At 36.6% G+C, this 22458-nt stretch overlaps 1 protein-coding gene across 1 annotated transcript in view; it reads right to left on the minus strand.

The window, feature by feature from the left end:
- LOC145678566 (putative peptidoglycan muropeptide transporter SLC46) overlaps nt 1-22458 on the minus strand; it is a 147180-nt gene that overhangs the window by 47425 nt on the left and 77297 nt on the right. The window contains exon 4 of the mRNA XM_081748868.1: nt 2138-2221. Within this exon, the coding sequence (XP_081604994.1) occupies nt 2138-2221 (84 nt within the window). The remainder of the gene's footprint in view (nt 1-2137; nt 2222-22458) is intronic.

Here is a 22458-nt window from a genome sequence, read left to right on the forward strand (position 1 = left end):
GGGATGGACAAAACCAGTTTCTATAAAAACCGGTTTGTAGAAATACCGAGAAACTATCATTTCGGTTTTTCACTGAAACCGGTTTTGCTAGAAAATCAAACCGGTTTTGATAGAACACGACCGGTTTCAAAAACCGGTTTCAATTTTGTATAAACCGTTTTCTGCGCTAACCCTAATCATTAACTCTCCTTTAATTTCACAGTATGTAAGAAGCCTCAATGTTACAGAATTATTATTTTTATTTTTATTATTATTATTATTATTATTATTATTATTATTATTATTATTATTATTATTTTAGTATACGTTCGCCAGATAAAGTGGAAACTTTCATATATCTAGGATCAATATTAACAGACAAAAACCATTTTCACGAAGAAATTAAAAGACGATGGAAAACGGGAAATTCGTGTTATTATTCAGTCAAAATCATTTGTCTTCGCGAATTCTGTCGAGGAATTTGAAGCTTAATATATATAAAACGATAATCATACCTGTTGTGCTGTATGGATACTAAACATAGTCGCTTACTCCAAGGGTAAAACGCAGACTGAAAGTATTTGAGAATAAAATCCTAATACAAATATTCGGACCCAAAAAGAACGAGAATGGGGTATGGCAGATACTTCATAACGAGGAACTACATAATTTATACAATTTACCAAACATTGTTGGGCTATCAAATCTAGGAGGCTCAAGTGGGCAGGTCCTGTAGCCAGGATGAAAGTAGGAACGCTTTCAAAGTCTTAACTGGAAGACCAATCGGAAAATGACCATTAGGAAGATCTATGCGCAGGTGGAAGGAAATATGAAGATGTATCTCGCAGAAATAGGAACACAGAGTAGAAATTAGGTCCGGTTGGCTAAGGATAGAAGTCGATGGAGAGCGTTTGTTAATGCGGAAGTGAACTTTCGGGTTCCATAGGTCACAGAGTTAGTTAGTTCTACTTTCGCCAGAACTGACGGAAGCAGATTTTCATTCTTGAAGAATGGTCAAGAAGCCTCACATCTTTAGCAGCTGAAGGAAAACATTCACACAAAAATGCAAGCAAAACCACCAGCAATCATGGGGCCCCTGTTTTGCGAAAGGTCACAATATAATAGATTTGTTTACTCTCCCACCACTGTATTTAATATGTTTACTGCAGCTAATAAAACTATGCGATGTCCGTCACTAATAATTGTTTTAAATGGAATATTATGTACATTAAGGTATGCGTATTCGTAACTTCACTTGTGTGTCAGTCTGTTGCGCACCCTCCCCTCCTTCGAAAAAATCCACTGGCATTTCAGACAATATTGACACATGTTACGATGAATGTTGTGGCAGAAAGTCATGTGTGCTAAATCAGTGACGGTGGACATTTACTTGAAATCATTTTTTCAAACATTGGGGAAGGAAATATATTTTCTGTAATCTGTATATGCAGGGTGTTTCAAAAAAACACCGACGTTTGGGTGGTGATTCCTGACATCAAGATAAGACAAAACGTATAGACCGACCTGGGTGCACAAATGCTTCCTTTCGGAGTAATAGGCTGCCGAAAACATGAAAAAAAATGAATTTTAAAGATCCATAGCTCTAAAACTGTGGGCCCTATCGTAGTCGGTTAAAGAATTCACTTAGAAACTAGTTCGTGCCCTATCCAAATATCAAAGTTTCAGAATCCTGCGGTACGCATGCAAAAATTCTTATAGAGGTAGTTGGTGAGTACTTCAAATTATACGCCCGTAGCCAATCTCCCTCTATAAAAATTATTGCATAAGTACCTTAAAATTCTGCAACATATATTTTTGGATAACCTAAATATTAGTTTCTAAGTGAAGTCTTGACCCGACTACGGTAGGTTTCCATAGTATTGGAGCTATAGACCTTTAAAATTCATTTTTTCATGTTTTCGGCAGCCGATAACTCCAAAAGGAAGCATTTGTGCACCCAGGTTGGTCTATACTTTTTGTCTTATCTTGATGTCAGGAATCAGCTCCCAAACGTTACCGGTGTTGTTTTGAAACACATTGTATAGTTTCTGAAACCTAACGCATACCATAACCATTCGCTTAAGTTATGCTTTGTGATTTGTGGTCCACCTTCTACTATGTATGATTTAGCAAAATAGATAATTTGAAAGATACGTACCTAGTTCATCATTGGGAACCAGTTTAGATACGATAGATCGTAGAGCAATAAGGGATGTCCCATTCATAATATCCACTACTGGACCTGCAAAATAAAAGAAGTACATAAGATATTTGTCCAAACAATCTGCACTGCAATAAATTCTACAATATTGTAAACGTTAGTGTTGCCACGAGACGGGACAGAACCCTTTTAGATGAGACACGAGACGAGACAGACTACTTGTCCCGTCTCGAAAATGAAAACGCTAGCGGGAATGGCCAAGATTGAAATTGCCAGTGGTCATATAGATTGCAAAAGGAAAATCCCCTTTGTGAGAAAACATGTTGAAAAGCCTTCATAGAAAAGTGTCCTCTGTCTATTGAATGAAACAATCGTGATACATGAGCTTCCAGGAATATCATCCTTAATGTCTTGCCCCAATTTTCCTTGCTGTAAACTGAGGAATTCTCTTTTTTTTTCTGGCTGGAATGATGACAATCAAAATCAAAGACAGGGAAGATTTTTACAAGGTCAAGAAACCGAACTACCACCACCATCTATTCAATTTGAAACTGGGTAACGTCTACACTCATTACAGGCTGTAGTTGAAAGTTCTGGCTGAGATGGCAGAAGAGAACAGAACAGATTACACTTGTCTTTATTCTCTGGTGGCGGTATTCTTTTTGCTATATCAACCGAAAACGGCAATTGAAGTATGTCATCTTGCAACTAAAATTTTGTCTTCTCTCTCTTTCTCTCTCTCTTCCTCCCTCCCTCTCTGTCTCACACACACACACACAAACACACACATACACATAAAAACATACTTTTACCATTTTACCAATTACTCGCTTATTATACAGCAGTCATGTTGTAAAATTCACCTCTTCGTTTGGAAGGCGGGCGAAGGACAAAGAAAGCAAAGATATTATCGACGAACCCTTCAAATTGTTTGCTTTCAGCAAATTTATGATATTAACAATAACACTTTAGGTGAAGAGGTTTTGCAGGGGAACCTTCGTTTTGTTACGCGGAAATGTTTGATCTGACCAGAGTGCGAAATTGCCCTCTGCTTCCATGTTGAGAGGAGGGGAATAATTCCCTTTCCTAGTGAATAATATTCATTAGGACCTGAATTATCTTCAGAAATTGTTTCTTACAGGCATATAAAACCTCTCGAACTTGATAAGTTTAAAGAATATTTGGTATAATATTCATGAAACTCCGTTGAAAGCAGAAAATATCATGAGAATGATCAAAATTCGAACATTGGAGAACATAATTAACAGAAAAGAAATAGGATACCCAAACCATATTTTTAAACCTGCTATAAAATGTATATCCTATATTTTTACTAATTCCTTACTCCCATGAAAGTATCCTGGGGAGGATATTCTCTCCAATTTTTTCAGACTGAAATCCTTTTATCCCGTACGATTTCGCCCCTGACACAATACGAAAAAACAAATGCTGTTAAAATCCATACACATGACCCTTCCTGGACTCAACCCGGGGCCTTTAAGTCATGGTCTATCGCCGCAGACCGCTCGGCTTGGTATGAAGATGTACGTTGTATGATTGCGAATAGATCACGACAATATAAGAAACTTTAATCCAAAATGGCCAACCAAAAATCAACTTTTTTTTAGCCACTAGCTAATGTGGGTGTACTGTCATGAGTTTGTTACACAAACGGGGCCAGCACCACATAGTAGAATAACCCCGCGGTTATGGGAACAGATTTGTACCATGGAGGTGAAGACTGCCCCAAGCATTCTTTCGTCCGATGTGTCGTTCTGCTCCCATTACTATGGCACTATAAGTAGGGCTTACTGTGCAGTAACATATAAAAATTTCAATCAAATACTTTCCATTACTCAATAAAATGATTTGGTTCCGAGCTTTTTTTAAAAAAAAATAATTGCAACAAATCAAAACATGCTAAAATGGAAAGTAGCTTTTGGATTGTTATTGGTTAACACTGTGAAACCTAAAGGCTGGAATATATGAAATCAAAGTGTACACACATATCTATATATCTTTCCATCTCTCTCTCTCTCTCTCTCTCTATATATATATATATATATATATATATATATATATACAGACACTATAAAGCAAGTGGGCTGATAGTATATGATAGTGTCGGGGATGGTGACACCTTTACATCGAACTTTGCTTGTCGTCTAAACATTATTTGACATTAGCGTCTTCATCTTCGACGTACCTATGAGCAATTTGCTGTATATTCGTGTATTGAAACTGGTGAAACATGTAAAAAAGAAGAAGAAGCAAGGGTCGAGAAGCCTCAGACAACTAACAGCAGAGATATATTATCTTGTAAACTATTTGTCCTTGCCTTGTGAGCTTATTTGAATTTATTTTTAAGACCTTTAGACAACTTTGGCCGAATGGATGATGATGGGAAAATTAGTGGAATGAAGAATGTGGTAGGATACTAGACAACTTCGAGAAAACATACACATTCGAAAAATGAAATGAAATGAAATGAAATCTTTGAGTTATACGTCCCATGGTTATGCCGGTTAGGCTAAAGGAGACAGTGATGATGAGTAATGAATGAAATGGTGGAATGAAGAAAGTGGGAGGAAACGGGAGAACCCCGAGAAAACCCACGCACACGGTGTTTGTCCACCACAAAGTTCACTTGGCGGGGCTGGGATCGAACCCGAGACCCCAAGCACCAGAGGTGAACGCTCTACCACAGAGCCACCGCGGTCCCCATACACATTCGATGTTTGTCCATCACAAAGCTCACATGGCACTAACCGAGGTCGAACCGACTACCACATACACTAGAGGTGAAGGCTTCACGGTGTAGATACAATGACATTTCTTGTCTTTTGTATTCTGGGTAATACTTGTAACTTAGTTGTATCTTGATTAGCATGGTGCAGCCCGTCCCGTTCTGCAGGTTCTGTTCCGTCTCGTCTCGTCTCGCTCCCATGGTATGCTGCTATATTTTTTACGAGACAAGACGAGAAAAAACGAGACAAACGATACGAGACGAGACGGGACAGAACCTCTCGATACGACACACGAGACGGGACGAGCACATTTTTTCGAGACGAGACGACACATGGTTTGCACGAGACGAGACGAGACAGCCTGAAGTCTCGTCTCGTCTCGTCTCGTCTAGTTGCAACACTAGTAAACGTTTAGTGAAAAAAGCCCAAGGATGGTATATGTACCTACCAACCGAAATATATTAAATTGAACAAAACGTTAGGAGTGTAAAATATAGAAAAATATATATCTTTTTGTAAGCCTGAACTTTGGTTCTGCACGAGAATCTATTAACGTGAAACTTATACTGAAGCACACCCTTACTAAGCTCTTCTTTATGTTGCTAGCAAGGCGTGGTATAGTTAATGAGACACAACCAAAAAAAATATGATTATTAACCCTTAAACTCTAATTTCTGGTTAAGTAAAACATTGTCTGAAGATAAGTCATATACAATGAGTTTCAAAATGAATTTTGGGGTTGTAAGGTTTTGTAGTATTTATTACATTTAACGTAAATTATAAATTATATATCAAATGAAAGAGGAACTGAGAATCAATTTTTTGCTACAAGTGTCCTATGTAAGCACCATTCGTCACACGGCACACATCGAGTCGAGGGGCTTGTTTCGGGAGGGGCTTTGCTAACTTTCGGGGGGGCTTTGCCTGAAAATGTGAAAATTCTGCAAGATATTTTATATACTTTACTATAGTAAGTAAGATTTCGGAGGGGCTTAAGCCCGGAATCCCCCCCTGAATACGCCACTGACTGTAACTATAGATTCAGTTTTTACAAAATGCAAAACACAAAAAGCTTTTTGTTCGCTAAAAAAGTTGCCATCTTTGCTACTAGCGCTTTCTAACGGCAGACAAAGGAAACAGTGCATACACATGCGTGCGTTCAAACCTGTTTGAGTTGCTCTTTCATTTGATGCATTATTTATAATTGAAAATTAATTGTAATAAATACTACAAAGTCTTAAAAACCCGATAGTCATTTTGAAACACCCTGTACAAATCGATACATCATATCGAACTGAAGAAAATAATATACTTGAGAGTAAATTCTCACGTGTACTTTTTGTGAAAATCGAAAAGAAAAACGAACTTCTGTTTCGCTAAAATGTGTGTTGTTCGTTGCTAATAATTAGCATTTTTTATTGTTGGAACACAATGTTTCTTTCTTTATCTACTGTATACGTAAAACAAAATATGGTGTTAGATAGTAGTGTTATTTGTATCTATTATTGTTTAATCTTCTAACGGTGATATCACACTCTTAATAGTGACAAATACACTTCTAACAATTATGCACATACTGCTTCCAAGTAAATAAAAAAAATAAAAGAGGCAATTTTAAAGTATAAGCATTTAAAGTAAAGTAGTTTTAAGCATTGGGTAGAAATATATTGTGTTTGTGATAATAACAGCTACCGTATATTTCTGAATCCAAGACGACTCCAAATCCAACACAATCCCCTATTTTTTAAACGAAGTATTAAAATAATTAAAGTACATATAAGGTACATTTTCAGAACTTATTATACAATAAAACTACACTAAAATCGAATCAGATACAGACCTTCCCTTAATCTTCTTCACTGAAGGGTTCACTGGATCTTCATTGTCACTTTGGTTTCTTCCCACAAAGATCGCCCCCAGTCTCACATAACATGTCGAGAAAGCAAGATAACCCCATATTTTTGAGCACGAAATTAAGGCAATAATAATAATAATAATAATAATAATAATAATAATAATAATAATAATAATAATAATAATAATAATAATAATAATAATAATAATAATAATGATGATGATGATGATAATAATAATAATAATAATAATAATAATAATAATAATAATAATAATAATAATAATAATAATAATAATAATAATAATAATCTTAGCTTCGGAAATATACGGTATTAAAACCTTGATAAGAATATAGCTTTACCGGTGGATCAAGTTAAGCTCTGTTATGTAACCACGTGTGTACATATCATTTCACAAGTTTTGAAATAAATTATCTTTCTAATTTTCCATGTATTCTGTAATATTGTATCACAGTATGAAACTACGGAAGACTTCCGATCTCTGCGAATTCAATACTTAAACCTGAAGTAGTACATGCATAACTACAGGTTACAATAGAGAAATGAGATCAAAGATAGAACCAGTATCTCGGACACTAAATCCAAATCAAAATAACGTGTTCACTCTCTCTTACTGGTTTGGCTTTATGAAGTTTAACATTGAAGCCGGGAGTGCTAATTGATATGTATCGCTTCCTGTTTCAATGAAGAAATAATATCAGAGGTGAAACATATTCTTGAGACATTGAAACCATGTCAAAAAATTGCTTCTCGATATTCAGTTCCATTTTATCCGTTTTGCGATCAATGTTGTAACAGAAAAATCGATAGATTTTCACCTCATCGGTTTCAACAGATAGATGAAAATCGAGACAAAATCATTCTTGAAATACTGAATATATGTAAATAATAATAGATCTAATAATAAACACTTTCTGACATTTCTTACGGTTTTCGCTCTATAGAAATAAGTATTGACACCGGAAGTACTAGTAAATTTCAGCGACTTTCGGTTTCCGTAGAGTGTTGTGGGTAGTGGTAGTATGTTCTCTTGAGACACTAAATCGATTGCGAAAAACCGCTTCTCGATATCTACTACCGTATGTGTTCTATGGCGATAAACGTTGAAACAGGAAATAGTTCATTTTAGCCACTTCCTGTTTCGGTATAGTGTTGTGGGTAGTGATGGTATCCTCTCTTCTGGTGTCGTATCTTCTGTATCGATTGAAAAAATAAACTTTTGGACGGTTTTACCGTCTTTGCTCTATGATATCACCGTTGAAACCGGAAATGGTAATTTCCATCACTTTCGAGTCGATTAGACGGTTAACCGAGGATTATTCTTGGGACACTGAATCGATTGCTAAAACTGCTTCTCCATATATTTGACCGTTTTTGTCCTATTGACACCAGTATAAAACCGGAAGTATAAAGGTAACCAAGAAAGTTCTGTCGCTTTTTGTGGAGGTCTGTGTTGAATTGGCCCTCAGACCGTGAGTTGAATGCGAATGGAGATAGGGCGAAGGTCAATTCTTGGTGTGGGTATATCCAACATACTACTTGGTTGTGGTAGTTCAGTTACACCGTGAACTTGAGTGAGGACAGAGTGAACATAGGACCTCCACAGAGCGTTATAATTGAGTATATGTTGTACGAATCCAAACTGGGGTCGAACGCCGCTGCAGTGGGGAGGAAGAAATGCCAGGCATTTGGTGAGGATGTCGTGACTACGCGGACAATGCAACGGTGGTTTAACAAGTTTAAGGATGATGACGAAACATTCGAAGACGCACCACATGCTGGAAGACCAACACATGTATAAGATGAAGATCTTCAGGAAGCAATTGAGGCGAACAGTGGTCAGACATGTGAGGAACTGGGACTACAATTCAGTGTGAGTGGAGAAACTTTTCGGCAGCACCTCCATCAACTTGGAAAGCAGTACAAGTTGGGTTGATGGTTCCCACAAGATTTGACTCCGGGCCAGAAGGGAACGCGAACAGACACCTGTGTTTCTTTGCTGTCTCGTCTAAGGAAGGAACCATTTCCGGACAGAGTGTTGACATGTAATGAGAAGAGGGTCCTGTACGAAGCTCAACGGCGCCATCATCATTGGTTAGCATCCCACGAACCGGTTCCAAAACAGCCGAAATCAACACTGCACCAGAAGTAAGTCCTTCTCTGTGTTTGGTAGACTGCTCGTGGCATCGTGTATTGGGTACTGGTCAGAGAATCAATGCAACAGTGTGCTGTCAGCAGTTGAGCCGTGTTCAAGAAAAACTCAGAACTCTGGAGCCAGCACTTCTGAATCGCAAAGGTCCTCCTTTTACAGGACAACGCTAAGCCCATGTGGCTAGGATGACACGGGACATCGTTCTACACCTTCGATGGGAAACACGACTGCATCCACCATATTTCCCGGACATTGCACCATCCAATTATCACTTATTCCATTCCTTGGACAATCACCTTAGAGCACGCCAGTTCATATCCCTAGTAGAGGTGTAAAGTACAGTTGATACCTTCTTCGCTTCATGGCCCACCACGTTCTACTGCGATAGAATCCATGGCCTTCCAGAACGTTGGCAGAAAGTTGTCAATGCTGATGGGGACAATTTTTGATCTTCCAGATAAGTCGTATATGACATATCGATTTTGGAAGGTGGTGAGTGAAAAAGCTACAGAACTTTCTTGGTTACCTTTATACTAGTAAATTTAAACTGTTTCTGGTTTTGGTAGAATGTAGCGAGAGGTGACGATATGCTCCCTTGAGACGCTGAATCTATTACAAAAAATCACTCGTCGTTATCTATTATCGCTTTAGTTCTTTGGCAATAAAAGTTGGAACAAAAAGTTGTTAATTTTATCCACTTCTGGTTTGAATAGATGGCTAACGAATGAGATCGAACCTATTATTGGGACTCTGAATCGATTGCAATAAAAGACATTCCTCGATATCTCTTATCGATATTTTTCTGATACCTGTCGACAGAGAGATGGACGGACATAGCCGTTCTATAAGGCTTCTGGCACTTATGCATGACATAGTTTGAAAGTCGGATAATAATAATAATAATAAATGTAATGGACAATAATGTAAAAATACTAAATTAACATTAACATCAAGCTGTTATGCCGTATGAGCTATAGAGAATGGTATAAGTGCAAATAAGTGATAAAGGAGTTCGTGAAGTGTCAGGTAGAAGGAAACAAGAGAACTACGAGAAAACCAACAGTTATTATCGTTTACCCTAAATGTTAATGATGTATCGCATTATGTTAAATTAAGGCCACTTTGCACTAGAGGTAAGGTCTCGATAATGAATATAAACACCATAGGTTCCGAAATTTGGATTCTGTATAACAAAATACATCGAATCCGTACCCTGGGGTGTGACGCACAGAACTTTAATTTTTTGTGTGTGACTGTGTAGTTACTGACAAATCAACATACCTAATTAACTAAAATCCTTTCCGTTACAACCAAGAAGAATTACCAGATAGTTAACCAGATGGAGTACATTCAACTGGAAAATGCGAGGTCAGTGTCTCAGCTCCGAGGGCCATTTTTTTCTAGCTTTATACTTCGGAGTTTGCTACGTCTTAAATCACCTCGCAATGCTGTGTAATTACCACGATTTGAGTCTATGTCATCACCAGAAATCAACAACAGGAAGAAACACACACAATAATCATTCGTACTTCTACGTTCATGCGAAGTCAAATGTGAAAAGCAAAACAAGTCTATTATGGTAATAAACAATTATTAGCAGTGGTAGTCTGAGGGATTTCAGTATAATCTAGCTCATTAACTGTAACTAGTATAGACTTATGGATGTATGTAGGTTTCGCATAGATATTATACTATTTTTTTAATGCATGTACTCGAACGTACGCTTGTAAAGAAATATTAGTAACATGGAACAATCAAAACCGGTAAAACCAAAGAAATGAATCTCGTTAAGTTGCTTGAAGATATATGAAGATTTTGCAATTACCAAAAGAGATTGCGTACATGAGAAAACAGTTGCACTTTCTTAAACAACCTTGCATTCACCGATCTCTTAGGTACTCGTAATTATGAGAATGTAGCAATAATTATGTACCAGTGGACAATTATCCTGCAACAGATATACGTTGTTTTATATGTAATTCACTTGATCATTGCGTGTATATGTGAGCCAATTAGTACCGCAATCTAACTGGAAGAAGATTTCATTCAGTAAATTTTAATGAGAAAAACCAGTCACCACTTGCAATGGCGGCGATAACGGTCTGTGTAGAGGAATTCCTCAGTGGTGTAGAGGAATGCTCAAATTGAAATTAAAATAGCATAGGACTTGATTTTTAGCATAGGACGCTCTGCAGGCGGAACGAGGAAGGGAGAAGTCACAGACTAGAATATACAGACTTCAAACTCAGCGAAAAACTGGAAACTTGGCGACAGTAGCACCTCTAACACGCGACGACGGAACTAACCAGTCCATCTGACGTCACCTACGTGGAAATTTCGAAAGTAACTATTACTCTTTCGCTCCTTTAGTTTCATTTGGGGAACAGCTTTTTCTGTTGGCGTACTTCGCGCAACTTAGATATTTTCAAAGTGAACTCTTCAAAAGAAAAATTTGTTAATATGAAAAGAGCTGAAAAAGAACGTCCAGTCCAGAGACAGTACAATAAAAAAGTTAAGATTAGCTTATCTTTCTGCACTACATCTAACACTGAGATGTGATGCAGACAAAAACAATCCGCCGATTACTATGACAACTCATGACGTCACGTTCCAAGACGGATGGCAGCGCCATCCACACACGACGATACAGATCTCGCCCACCGAGAGCGTTGATTGGTTATTTCGCTGTGCAGACGATCCAAATTGATATGAATAGCGCATATAGGAAGTTGCTCGTCTGTATGTATTCTAGTCTGTGGGAGAAGTGGTTTCACCGCCACTGTCATTTAACTAATAACACTAATGGGTTAGTGTGTCCAATATATCCACAGTAAACCAGAAAAGATTCTAAATTCCAGAATAGCTAGTTTATGATATTTTAGTCAATACGATGTATTGATTAATGAAGGATAGCAACAGGTGAGTCAATTAGTTTTAGTTATCTGACAAGATAGAACATTCAAACGCAACAGAAAGAAGAGAATGTAAGGAAGCGAGCTGTCAAGGTGAAACAGGAATGTTGTAAGACTTACAGCTTGTTAGAAAAGTAAGAATAAACAGGTCAAGCACAACGCACTGAGATCGTGATTCAGTAAGATGAGGATGGTACGTGGAGAATGAGGGTAACGTGATACGGATGGTAGGCAAAAGCAAGACGGACATAAGTGGATAAATCAAGAAGAGTGAAGGATATGTTAAAATATGAATTTAGAACCGGTTGTAGAAGCCCAAGAAGGAATCGAATAGGTAAATAATACAGAAATTCAGGAAAATAAATGACAATCTCGAAGTTAGAATGAGTTATGAAAAGCTAAACATTGACTGGCATGAGAAACTTAGAGTCAAGCTGGATAAAAGAGATGTGAAATTAAAGTGTATAAGCTTAGTTTTTAGAATCAGTGCAGAAAGAAATCAGAGTCCTTAAAGGAAAGGTTGATTTTAAACTAAACTGAAGGATGTTGGGTTTGTAAAGAGAGAGTATCCAGAAAATGTTAATACACTCATTCTATATAGCAGCGTTTCCCAACCTTTTTCAACTTGCGGCACACTTCATGGTAACTTGAATTCTCGCGGCACACATATTATTATTATTATTATTATTATTATTATTATTATTATTATTATTATTATTATTATTATTATTATTATTATTATTTGAAAATATAAAATACTGTAGTATTTTTTTCTGATTACTGACATCCTTCTCACAGAGAAGAAAGCTAGACCACTGTTTTTTCCCCGTAGTAAATCATTATGCTTATTTTTCATTTTAATTTAAAAATAGAAAACAATTACAATCAGATATAGGGCTCAAGTTGTTAAAAATACACTTTTTTTTTGAAAACTGTATCCAACCTTTCATTAAGAAGGAGGATCACTAAATAACGAACGAACAAACGAATCTCTTTTACTTTTAAAACACAAATATAGGTAATTCGTATGCATGTTTACTTTGCCGGAAGGATTGAATAATATTTTAAAATTTCAAGTTACGAAATAGTCTGCAACAATAAAGAAGCAATAATGGTCATAACAATGATAACAAATACTTTTTTTTTTCAAAATTAGAAATGTACAGAAAAATGTTCTACAGAAAAGTAGCACAGTATGAAACTTTAAATTTTAGATTCGTAGTAGTAATTTGAAATACAAATATACCTTTTTCTGTATGTCTTGCAATTTGATTGCTATAGAATTAATAATTTTGTTCCGATTTCCTCGCGGCACACCAGCGACCCATTCGCGGCACACCACTGTGCCGCGGCACACCGGTTGGGAAACGCTGCTATATAGCTTTGGAACTTCTTGTATACAATAAAAGACAAATTCTGCCCAAAGCATATATTATCTAATAAATAATAGCGTTACGGTTTCGGCAAAGTATCTTTGCCGAAACTGCAACGCTATTATTTATTATATGATATATACTTTGGTCAGAATTTGTATTTTATTTATAGAAAATGTTAGGAGGTGAAAGGCAAAGAATAGCTATTATGTTGTCTTGTTAAAGAGTCAGACTATAACAAACCTGAGTGGAGTACTAGAAACAAGTTGAATTAGGTTTCAGTTTCATTTTGTCTTGGTGTCAACATACAGATCCTTATCAATTTAATTGAAACACCTGGAAAAAAGTACAACTAACCACATTAATACTGCGCTGGACCATTGTTTGCCCTCCGAATAGCTTCATGCGACTCATAGAGATCGTGAATGGTGCCAAGTGAAATATTACACCATTATTCTTGAAGTGGATCACTCAGTTCCGCGTGCAAGACAGAAAGAGGCGGAAGTCTGTGCCGGATTCGTGTCTCTAAAATGAACCACAGATGTTCAGTTATGTTCAGGTCTGTAGACTCGGCGGACCAGTGGAGGTGACGTATATGGCGTCATTGTCTGAAACAACATCTAGATCATATGCACACGGGCCTTTAAAATCGCTACACAATCATAGTGACGTGACCGCTAATCATCAGTACAGAACGTACTGAAAACCAGGATATTTCAAGGGCCGCGGTGGCTCAGTGTTAGAGCCTTCACCTCTGGTGCTTGGAGTCCAGGGTTCGATCCCAGCCCCCGCCAAGTGAACTTTATGGTGGACAAACACCCTGTGCGTGGGTTTTCTCGGGGTTTTCCCGTTTCCTCCCACTTTCTTCATTCCACCATTTCATTCATTACTCATCATCACCGTCTCCTTTAGCCTAACTGGCATAACCGTGGGACGTAAAACTCAAAGATTTCATTTTTTCAGGATATTTCAACCTACAGCATCACAGAGCCGCTGTCGGTTCGGTAAAGACACTTCAGATCATACACTTCTTTGGATTTTGGCCAGACATAAACATGGCCCAACTGGATTGGGACCAGGTGAATTATGACTCATCCGACCGTATCACACGTTTCCAGTCATCAGTGGCCCATGTCCCATGTTTGCTTTACCATTGGTGTCGTACTAAAGCGGTTTCACCCACGCTACCCGACCAGGTATATTCATATCATGTAACTCGCGGCAGGTTGTGATTGTCCACTCTGATTGGAGAAGTGCTGCTTGAGTTCCTCTATAACTAGCACCGCAGTTGCACGACAATTCAGCGACACGACAACCCGCTTCAATACCAAATAGGACCCGTCACTAAGGGTTTTCTTTAGACTACTGTTCCTCCGCCCGCCCAAGCCTCCGCCCGCCATTCACACTCAACATGCTTGTCACTTTCGTCATGCTCGCACCCCACAACTGAGCTACAATTTGTTCTCTTTGGAAATCAGAGAAGTCGCCAATTTTATATTATCACTGAATGGTCAGTTCACTGCACACTGCCGTTTTACTGCTCGTCACATAGTGCTTAGGTTGCCCTAACACACCATTACAAACAGTGCGGCGAATGGGTCGCTACTTGACCATTGCTATCTCAGACATCTTCCGTTTCCAACACCGGTATTTCCATTAAATTGATAAGAATCTGTATTTTGGTGTTAGATTATATGAGATTAATGCAGTAATCGTTTGAAGTGGATTTAAAATCTCTGGTATTAGTTCCTCAAAATTAACTGCTGCACTTTGATATATAGTATAACAATGACTTCGTTGAAGCTTGTTTGTAATGTTAAAGAAAAAGATATACAATAATCAATAATGTGGTTGTTTTTACACCTCTACAGTTATAATTCTAATAAAGATTTTTTTTGTAAGTTTCGAGAGATTAATTACAGAAATGAAGTAAGTTCTGGTAATCGCGATTCATTGCTAAAAACAAGTAATTTTGGAGTTTTGTATTGCTCACTATCAGAAATTTCTCCTTTCTGACAGTCATAAAGATTCATTGTTTTAGGATTTCCCATGGTTTGCCAATCCTGGGGACCCAAGAGTGCCCATCACATCAATATTGTTTAGGCTCCCCAAAATCTGGATTTTTTGTTTGAATATATGACAACGAAATACAAATACCTGATCCCCCCCCCTTCCCACACACACATACACAGAAATTGACTCCAGTGAAATTTTCTTTCTTTGCATTGTTCTTCTCACAATGGGTTTGACGTCGAACAATAACTTTTTAATTAACTGAATACCGATACTCGTAATTCAACTGTAAGCACGTTCCTCATATCTTAGTTATGTATGCTATTCCTAGGATTATATTCACCTGTTTAGACATACGACATACTATAGAGAAATTCTTTGAACACTATTCTATTTATATTGGAATGTTAAATGTCGAAAAGTAATGTTTCTTTTTTCCGTTTGTCAAAACACAAAACTCAAGATAATGGCGCAGCCTGATACGGAAGAAAATATGTTGGTTTATGGTGCTGAAATATTTGTCACGTTCAAGACGACATCTAGCAGCTAAATTACAGAACCAAGTATAATAATTAACTACTAAATTTGCACTGATACTAACTTAAACATGAATATCCAAATGTTATCTACAATTGTGTAATACGTTATTTCTAACGCTTGATTTCGAACGTGTTGGAAAATGTTCTACAGTCACGTTTAGACGTTTAAAGAATTATGTTGTTGACAAATAGACTGCTTTTGTAATGCATTTTTTTACGTTGTTCAATCTGTAATGCAAGAACTCTAAATACGTGCATTTTCAAGTAAACTTTGGAAACAGAATCAGTTAACTTTTTTCGAAATCTAAAATCATTAATGGAATAACAACCACTAGTACTACCATCTATAATACGTAGTAATAATGCACGAAATAACGTAATATACTTTATCTACATTAAGGTATTATACTTTTAACAAGATTGCTGTGAATAAAATCAAGAAATAATACATTTAACTAATACAAAGACTAATGAATTAATCACGCCAGTCAATCAAATAAAAATATTGGTACTATACAAAATTATATTCACTCAAAGAAATTCAGAAAATTTAGACTTTTGACTTATTTCCAACTGACTATGACTTATTGTAATGTTCGTTGTCAAAAGTTTTCAGTACATAATTTCTTTATTCTCTCTCTCTCTCTCTTTTTTTTTTTTTTTTTTTTTTTGTCAAAAATATTTTTGGTTACTTAAAAGAGAAACCTGCGAAATTTCTAAATTTTTACTTTCAATCAATTTTCATTTTCAAAGAGATCCTGACTGAATAACTGATTGATTAAAGTCTAGGGCAATACAAATTTGGACAGTTCATAAGATTTGTGACATAAGATACCAGAAACAAAGCATTTTTGGAAATTCGACGTGGAAAAGGAAAGGAGTTTGGAGTTGTAATTATTATAATATAGTGTTCATATCTTGAAATCCCTTGAGTTTAGAGACATAAAACTTAGTATTTTTATTTTTCATTTAAAATAGCTAAGCATGTGTTACGGCATTTTCTGTTATTGACACCGTGCGAAGAAGGGGACTTCCTGCTAATCATAGATACATTCTTAATGATACAAAACACGTTTTCTTACTTTGTTCACAATTTCCATAAAATTAATAATGAAATGTGTCAGTTAACTTACTCCAAAATAGAATTAAATTATGGTTATTTACTAAAACACATATATAATTCAAGAGCACATAGTCAATTATTGTTTTTTTAGTCATGTATTGAAAAACGTCAAGCAACGCTTTTGCTATCTCGAACAATGTTCAACTCCATTTGAACGTTTTTTTTTTTAATTAGATTAAACACATACTTATTTAAATACTTGTAGAACCTGCAAATAATTATATTTTGCATAGATAAGATGAAAAACTGCATATTAATGAAAATTAGAATGATTAGTAAGCATCTACTGTGTGTCACATATTATGGTAAATTCAATACTTAGCGAAATGAATTCATTGTATATGTAGAATATAAGTCATTAACTGAAATCTTCGCAGCGCAAGCCACTTTTCTGGATATCACAATTGAATCCATGTACACAAATAAATAAATAAATGAAAATCAAGTTACTGGAGTTATCAGTACGAATCGTCATATTTTCTTCCTAGTGCAAAACGTGTGCCGATTGGCAACGTGAAAGAATTAAATTATTGATCTCATTGCTTTGACATAGTAATAACATAACCTCTGAACAAAACACAATGGGTCTTATGCAGAGTCGTTCTGACGCATGATTACTGCCACACTAAAGAGTTCGTCTGGTTCTTGCAGTAGTCAGACCTCCAGTATGACGCTAATCATACGTCAAAACAACTCTGCATAAGGTCCAATGTTTTCATTACAAGATGAGTCAAAAGTCTTGCATTATATGTATACAACATTTTTTTTTTTTTTTTGTTTATTGCAGTACAATGAAAACAGGTTAATATCCAAAATATAGTCCCTTGCGTTGGACTGTTTTCAGCCACTTTTCTGCCAACTTCCCGACTCCACATCGATATCGCCTCTCCTTAGAGGTAAAAGAAGAAGAAGTCAGTCATTACTATTTCCACTTCCTTCTGGTTGGTAAAACATCTGATTTCAGGAAGTGCGCTATGGACCGAGACAGGTAGTAATTCAAAGGGGCAATGCCAGGACTACATCCCGGATGTGGCATCAGTTTGATGGCATCAAGCCGAATATAGTTTTGCGATGTCCTGTAGCATCAGATACGCTTTCGATTCAGCAACACAGCCTATTTTTGATTAGTGCACCATATATCCGCTCCAACTGTTCTTAATAAAGGTTGGCATTAGTAGTAGGACCGTTAGGAATGAATTCGAAGTGAATTACATCATCGTAGTTTCACCAAACATAGGGTATAACTCTGCTCAAAATGTCTGCTTGAAAATTGGTTCTGAAAGTTAGCTCTTGCTCAATCACTGTTTTTGCACATTCAAATTTCGGAACAACACCCACTTGTTGTCGCATGTGACAATACGTTTTACGAAACGCACATCACGAGGATTTTGCAGCAGTTATCAGCACACATCCACTCTTCTCTGGACTTAAGCTGAGGTGAACTAATACCACAATGTAGCAGCTCCTGAGTTTTCACGAGTTTGTGGAGATAACGCACTACAGTTTAATGAAACATCCCGAATTGGTTTGATAATTGCCGTGTGCTAGTGAATAAATTTTCTTCATGGCATGCTGTATGGCCTGAGAATCTGTTACACTGAGGCGGCCGGATCTTGATTATCTTCAACATTTTTACAATCTGCATGAAGTTTCTGGAACCAACGAGCTGCTGTGCTATGGTTCACTGCACCTTCCCTTTTCGCATGACAAAATGTTCTGGGTTGCAGTGTTATCCCTGAGTTGGAACAAATACAGTAACAGTTCATGTATTATAAGGTTCTTGAGCACCTAGCACTACTGTCGCTAAAAACTGACTGAAGATACTAACGGAGTGATGGATTCCGTGTTAAATAGTCCGCTTGTAACACTACCTCCTTAGTCAATTTGACTTTATACTTACGGTCAAATAACCCCTTCTCGGTCTTTCGCAGAGAATTAACTTAATACCACATGATGGGATTGTTTTCGAAAAATTGATTTATGAAATATGAAGAAAATCGTTAGAGCTGTTTTTTGAGAAAATAGCATTTTTCTTTTTACCCTTAATTTTATGGATAGGAAGAAAATTAAAAAAAAAAAAAAACAAGACCTGAAGAATCACAAGGAAACCTTATTTTTAAAATTTGGTTGAGATACGTTGAATTGTATGGCCTCTAGGCGAGTATACATCAGGATAAATGGACGGTTAGATGTAGAAAAATCATTTTTTCGGCATCTATGGGCCTTGAAATGTGTAAGTCCGTTGAAATATCGAATTCGATTTGTTTTTACGATCGCTGTAGTTTCTCTTTTTTCGTCCCCGAAAATAGAAACGAGGGCATAAATTTTGTAGATAAAATTCACCAAACGAGCCAAGAAAAACTTTTTGAAAATCGAGACGAGACGAAAAAATTTTTTCCCCAGAATCGAGACTAGACGAGACTTTTAGCTACAAAAACTTACAAGAAGAGACAAGAAAACCTTATTTCTCGTCTCGTCTCGTAAACAACACTAATTCTTAGTATTATATACAACTAAAAAGGAACTTTTATCAAATTAACTTTCATCTTTTGCCTACAGTGCTGAAGATATTAATTAAACATCTTTCTATGCAATAGCTTCTCTTTATACAATACTAGCAAATTGCTCGTTCTTCGCACAGAGAGGATACGTTTTATTTTGGATATAAAGAGCAATAGAGGCTGAATTTGGATTTAAACGGCATCGGCAGTGTCCTGTTCGTCTCTGGAGCTCCGAAAACTATGGATTCGACACTAATATTGGTCATTTCCCCATGTTGCGGGGCTGAATTTGGATTTAAACGGCATCGGAAGTACCACTGTTTATCTCAGCAACCCCGAAAACTATGGATTCGACACTAATATCGGTCATTTTCGATATTTTTTTAAACATCTCCCCCTCCCCTTCTCTAAGTTGCACTCTCAAAGTGAAATAATAAAATACATCCCAGGCCCGAACCTTATCTATGTTAAAAATTTGATCGAGATGGGTCAGGTCAAGAGTTAAGTATTATATATATATCCTTCCCTTCCCCCTCTCCTATGTTCTACCGTCAAAGTGAAATGATTAAAAAAAAAAAAAACTTCCCACTACCGAACCTCAACTATTAAAAAATTAAAAAATTTGGTCGAAATCGGTCGGATTGTTCAAGAGTTACGAAGTGACAAACGTAGTTACTTTCAATTTTATATATTAGATTAAAATTTTGTTTCATTTCTATTAACTCTGAATAAGATCCGTGTCTTAGGATAAGAACTGATGTTCTCACAAGAAGCATTCGAAAAAAAAAAAAAAAAAGTTATAAGTTCATAACACATAACCTGAACCATGTACCATTTTAAATTGAAAATATATATTTTAGAGCTTTGTCATTATAGTGTCATGCGAAAGATTTTGCTATGAAGGAAGTTACAGATCAAATTGCAGTATTTTCTTGCTAATTATAATACTTGCAAAGTCAATGTATTATACACAATTATGTATGTGATTGTCGTGTTACTTGGTGACGCAACAGGAAATACGCAAGAAGTACTGTTACATAAGAATACTATCTACTGTCGTAGTAGAATGCACTAACAGGAAATTCAAAAAAAAAAAAAAAAAAAAACTCGTGATCTTCTCAGATTCAAATCTGGTAATCCTGATTGGCACTTTAATTCACTTTTATTTTGTTGCACTAGAAAGAAAAATGAAGTTGCATTACGACGGGTACTATGCAGCTATCTCGTATCTCAAAAAAACACAACTTTACAGAAAAAAAAACGCTTGAAAGAGTTGGAAATTACTAAAAAGTTGGGGACTTTTCTGATGGAAAAGTCAGTTTGTTATCGTATTTGACTTTTCATCAGAAAAGAAGCTGACTTTCAACTAATCAACTTTTTCAAACTTTTTGTTCTTCTGTAAAGTAGTGTTTTGTTTTAGAGGTACGAAGTAGCTGCAGAGTACCGTTTTAGTCTGATGTATACTTTATAATGATAAATATATTTATTACGATATAAATTTAGGAATATCATTGGGCAATTGTATTATATATGTTATCTGACTATAGGGCTAGTACTTAAAAATCTACCTTTGTGCACATACATTGAGGGTAGGTTTTTCCTTCCTCCCTTAAGAAGCAGTAGGTACTCTTCCACTGTTACCAACTCCAAAAGCATACTATTACTAATCTACTCAACGTTCATAAAAGAGCGAATTAAAGTTTTAATATCCGCACTCATGCTCTTTAGGTTAAAAGAGACGTAGTAAACGAAATGAGATGATAAATAAATAGTGGAATGAAAATTGCGGCCAGAGAAAAAGGCAAAACCTTGAGAAAACCCGTCCATGCAATGTTCATTACACAATCCATAGGGTTTAAACAGGAATTGCAGGTTTAAATACTCCATGAACATTTTTTAAGTGGTTATGGACTCAATAGAGTTTCACGAGCTTATCCTTTGGGAAGTTTACATGTATAACTGTTGTGTTCCTAGAAGTCATTTGATTCTCACTAAAAAATATAAAAAATAAACTAATTAACTGTGAATCTCATAAGCCCGATTATGACGCTGCATGCACTGGAAGGATCGATAGAATTTTTCTATAGACTGTTCTTCTTCGTAAATGAGCATGTCATGGTCTACCTCGTAATTCAGCCAATCAGTAGTCAGAATAAATAACAGTTTAAAAATAGAAGTACAATTTGAGGTCAGCATGCGAGATTAATAAATAGGCAGCTAAAAATACAACATTTTATAATGAGGAAAGCCTTCGTTGCTCATTATTAGCTCCTGGCGTAAGCATATATTTGAGGTTATAAAGTCACTCCAGGTGTGTGTGTGTGTGTTGAGCATTGTGCGTATTGTGTATGTGTATGTGTGACACTTTATTTCTCGTAAACTACAAGCCAGATCTAAGTCAAATCTGTACTAAGATACTGACAAGATATTTTCGTCTTTCCGTGGTGTAGTGTGCCCAGAGTTCGTGCTTATAGATAACAGCGCACGTCCACACAGAACCGCCCAAGCTGAGAAATCCTGGAGCGTGAGAAATCTATCGCATAGGCTGGCCACCTTATTCTCCTGATCTTAATCCCATTGAGCATGCCTCGGATGTTCTTTTACGACGAGTTACACATTGGAATCTACCACATTTGATCCTTCAGGATCTGAAAATCGCCCTAAGGGAAGAACGGGACAAAACACTTGTGAAACGCATGAACTCTGTCGTGGACAGCATGGCAAACAGATTAGATGTGCAATATGCATTGATGCCTGAGGTGAACATACGTCTTACTGATTTGCTTAGAACTTCTCTCTGTTCATGACACCTGACATTTCATGTCATTACTCCATACTGCTCTCTATATGTTTGCTTGGTTTTTCACGTACTGCTCCTTTCCATGAAAACACTTTCCGACAAGACTTTGTCAATAAAGCGTGCATGATAGTTATACTCATATACTATGTGCTATCCAAAATATTCGGGACTGGTGCTGCCATCTGGTGAAAAGTGTACTTTTGGACTAATGACCGCCATCACCCTCGAAGAAGTTCCCTTCCGCACGAAGACACCGGTCCCAGTGATTCTGCCATTGACCAAAC

The sequence above is a fragment of the Thermobia domestica genome, chromosome 2, assembly GCF_964235325.1.
Source record: "Thermobia domestica chromosome 2, izTheDome1.hap1.1, whole genome shotgun sequence".
NCBI classification, from domain to species: Eukaryota; Metazoa; Arthropoda; class Insecta; order Zygentoma; family Lepismatidae; genus Thermobia; species Thermobia domestica.